This window comes from Lepus europaeus, chromosome 8 (genome assembly GCF_033115175.1).
Source record: "Lepus europaeus isolate LE1 chromosome 8, mLepTim1.pri, whole genome shotgun sequence".
Classification (NCBI taxonomy): Eukaryota; Metazoa; Chordata; class Mammalia; order Lagomorpha; family Leporidae; genus Lepus; species Lepus europaeus.
The window spans coordinates 7,794,945-7,797,626 of record NC_084834.1 but is presented as its reverse complement, the minus strand read 5'-3'; the positions used below and the strand labels follow the sequence as shown (position 1 = coordinate 7,797,626).

At 49.7% G+C, this 2,682-nt stretch overlaps 1 protein-coding gene across 1 annotated transcript; it reads left to right on the top strand.

The window, feature by feature from the left end:
• The first annotated feature begins 691 nt into the window (after nucleotides 1-691).
• LOC133765814 (tripartite motif-containing protein 75-like) lies at nucleotides 692-2,017 on the top strand. The gene has a single exon (XM_062199340.1). The coding sequence runs from the start codon at nucleotides 692-694 to the stop codon at nucleotides 2,015-2,017; it is 1,326 nt and encodes a 441-aa protein (XP_062055324.1).
• Nucleotides 2,018-2,682: the final 665 nt, after the last annotated feature.

Below are 2,682 nucleotides of genomic sequence, written 5' to 3'. Positions count from 1 at the left end.
GGAGCCAGGAGCTTCTTCCTGGTCTCCCACGTGGGTGCAGGGTCATCTTCTGTTTTCTTAGGCCATAGCAGAGAGCTGGATTGGAAGAGGAGCAGCTGGGACTAGAACTGGCGCCCATATGGGATGCCAGCACTTCAGGCCAGGGTGTTAACCCGCTGTGCCATAGCACTGGCCCCACCATCCTTGTTTTTATTATCAAGGTGATAATCATAATATCCTCATCAGGCATGATTGTTATCATGAGAGCTCTTTCCCTTTCTTCTTTTTCTCTAGCAATGTGTGTTTAGATCAGGAAAAATCTAGATAACATTTGTGAAATACACACATGGTCTTCATTGCTTTATATAAATATTGTCCTTTTTCCTTCTTGTTATTTTATGTTGAAGAAACCTGTGCAGTCGGCCTGTCTCAACGTCTGGCACTCCCTCCATGATCGTGGCTCTTTCATAAGAAAGAAGACTAAACCACCAAGCTTGAATCTGAGGGAAGGTGGATCAGGGGCTGGGGACCAGTGATTGCTGGGTCGCACCTCCTGATAGCTGAAGGGACAGGCGAGGACACAGGTGTGTGGGGCCATAGTTTCCTGCAGACCCCAGGGCCCTTCAGGAGAGAGTGCTGGAGTCACCAGATTCCCACTGTCCCTGGAATTCCTAGAGAACCAGACTGACCAAAGAGAGCCTGTCCTCACATAATGGCCTTTGCAGCTTCCCTGTCTGTGCTCCAAGCACAGGCTAGATGCCCCAAATGCCTGGACTACATGAGGGACCCAGTGACCACCGAGTGTGGCCATAACTTCTGCTGTTGCTGCATCCAACAGTTCTGGAAAGATATAGATGATGTCTTCCCCTGTCCCGTCTGCCAGTACCACTGCCCTTCGAGAAACCTCAAGACTAATATCCTGTTACGCGAAATGATAGACATTGTGACGCAGCTTCCCACCACAGGGAACGAGAGGAAACCCCTGTGTGAGATGCACGGCCAGGTCCTGGACTTCTTCTGTGAGCAGGACCTGGAGCTGCTGTGTCCCCAGTGCAGGGTCTCCAGGGCCCACGAGGATCACCACCTGGTGCCCATTGAGAAAGCTGCAGCTCATCACAAGAGGATCCTGGGAATGGACATTGAGTGGCTGAAAAAGCAAGTTGAAGATGCTGAAATGGCGTGTGATATGCAAGCTAGGGAATGTGATGAACTGAGGAGCCGGCTGAATAACTGGAGGCAGGAGGCCCAGTCTAAATTTCAGGATCTTTACTATTTCCTGATAAGGGAGCAAGAGGAAGCACAGGTCAGGCTGCTCTGCAAGGAACAGGATGTTCATGACATGCTAGTTGAAAACAAACGTCGGATTTCAGACCACATAGCCGCAGTGGAAGATCTGTTGAGTGAAATAGCAGAGAAGTGCCTGCAGACAGACGTGGATTTCCTGAGAGGGCTTCGCAGTGTCAATCACAGGTATGAAGGGCTAAAAGCTTCAGAGATCTTACCCTGTGAGATAAAGGAGAGGTGCTGCGTCCTGCCGCGGTTGTTTGGTCTGCAGAAAATGATGAGCACGCTTCAGGTGGATTTGACCCTGGATCCTGGAACCGCCCACCCAGATCTTGTGGTCTCCGAAGATGGAAAAGTTGTGCTGATGGAAGCAACGAGCCCACCTTATCTCCCTCATGAGCGTTTCACTGTCCGGAGTTGTGAGAAATTCGCTAGTGGGAGGCACTTTTGGAAGGTACACTCAAGAGGCAGAGGGGAGTGGTCACTGGGTGTGTGTCAGGAATCGTTCCCCACCGATGCCAACACAGCACCGTGCACACACAACGGCTGCTGGCAAATCGAGCAGTTCCTGGGCCAGGGCGAAATTGAAGACAAGTGGATTGGCGTCTTTCTGGACTATGAATTAGGAGAAATTTCATTCTATGATTTAAGTGACAAATCCTACTTGTATACCTACACTGCTACGTTGACAGAAAAGGTCCAGGCTTACTTCTCCATTCTACCTTGTTCAGTTATTAACATCAGAATCATCTAATAAAAGATCATTTCGTATGTGGCCATGTTTATCTCTCTGTGCTCCTGGAAGTGCCTTGGAATAAAGATTCTGATTCCATTTTGATGCTTGACTGTTGAACTCTTAGCGTTCATGTTCCGGCTCTTTCTGCCCCAATGCTGGGAAAGCTGAGGAGGAAGTCCATGTGCTCCCCCTGTCAGTACAAGTGCGAGGATCAAAACAAGCAAGCCCCTGGTCAGGCAAGGGACCCTTGTCCCAGCCCTAACTGTAGTCACTCCCATAGAGTCACCTTTGCCTGCTCTCTTAGTCCCTTGTGGTCCCACTCAATAACCACACTGCGTACCCAAGGTATATGCAGAAGAAACCATGTCACCTCTTGGTATATGTATGGCATCCTCCGTCTCAGCTTGTTTTTCTCTAAAGTATATTTTCTTTTAAGATTTTATTTATTTGAGAGGTAGAGTTACAGTGAGAGAGAGAAAGAGGTCTTCCATCCACTGGAATGGCTGCAATGGCCGGAATCGGCTGATTCAGAGCCAGGAGTCAGAGCTTCTTCCAAGTTTCCCATGCAGGTGCAGGAGCCAAGCACTAGGGCCATCCTCCACTGCTCTCCCGGGCCACAGCACAGAGCTGGACTGGGAGAGGAGCAACCGCGGCTAGAACCCGGCATCTATATGGGATGCCAG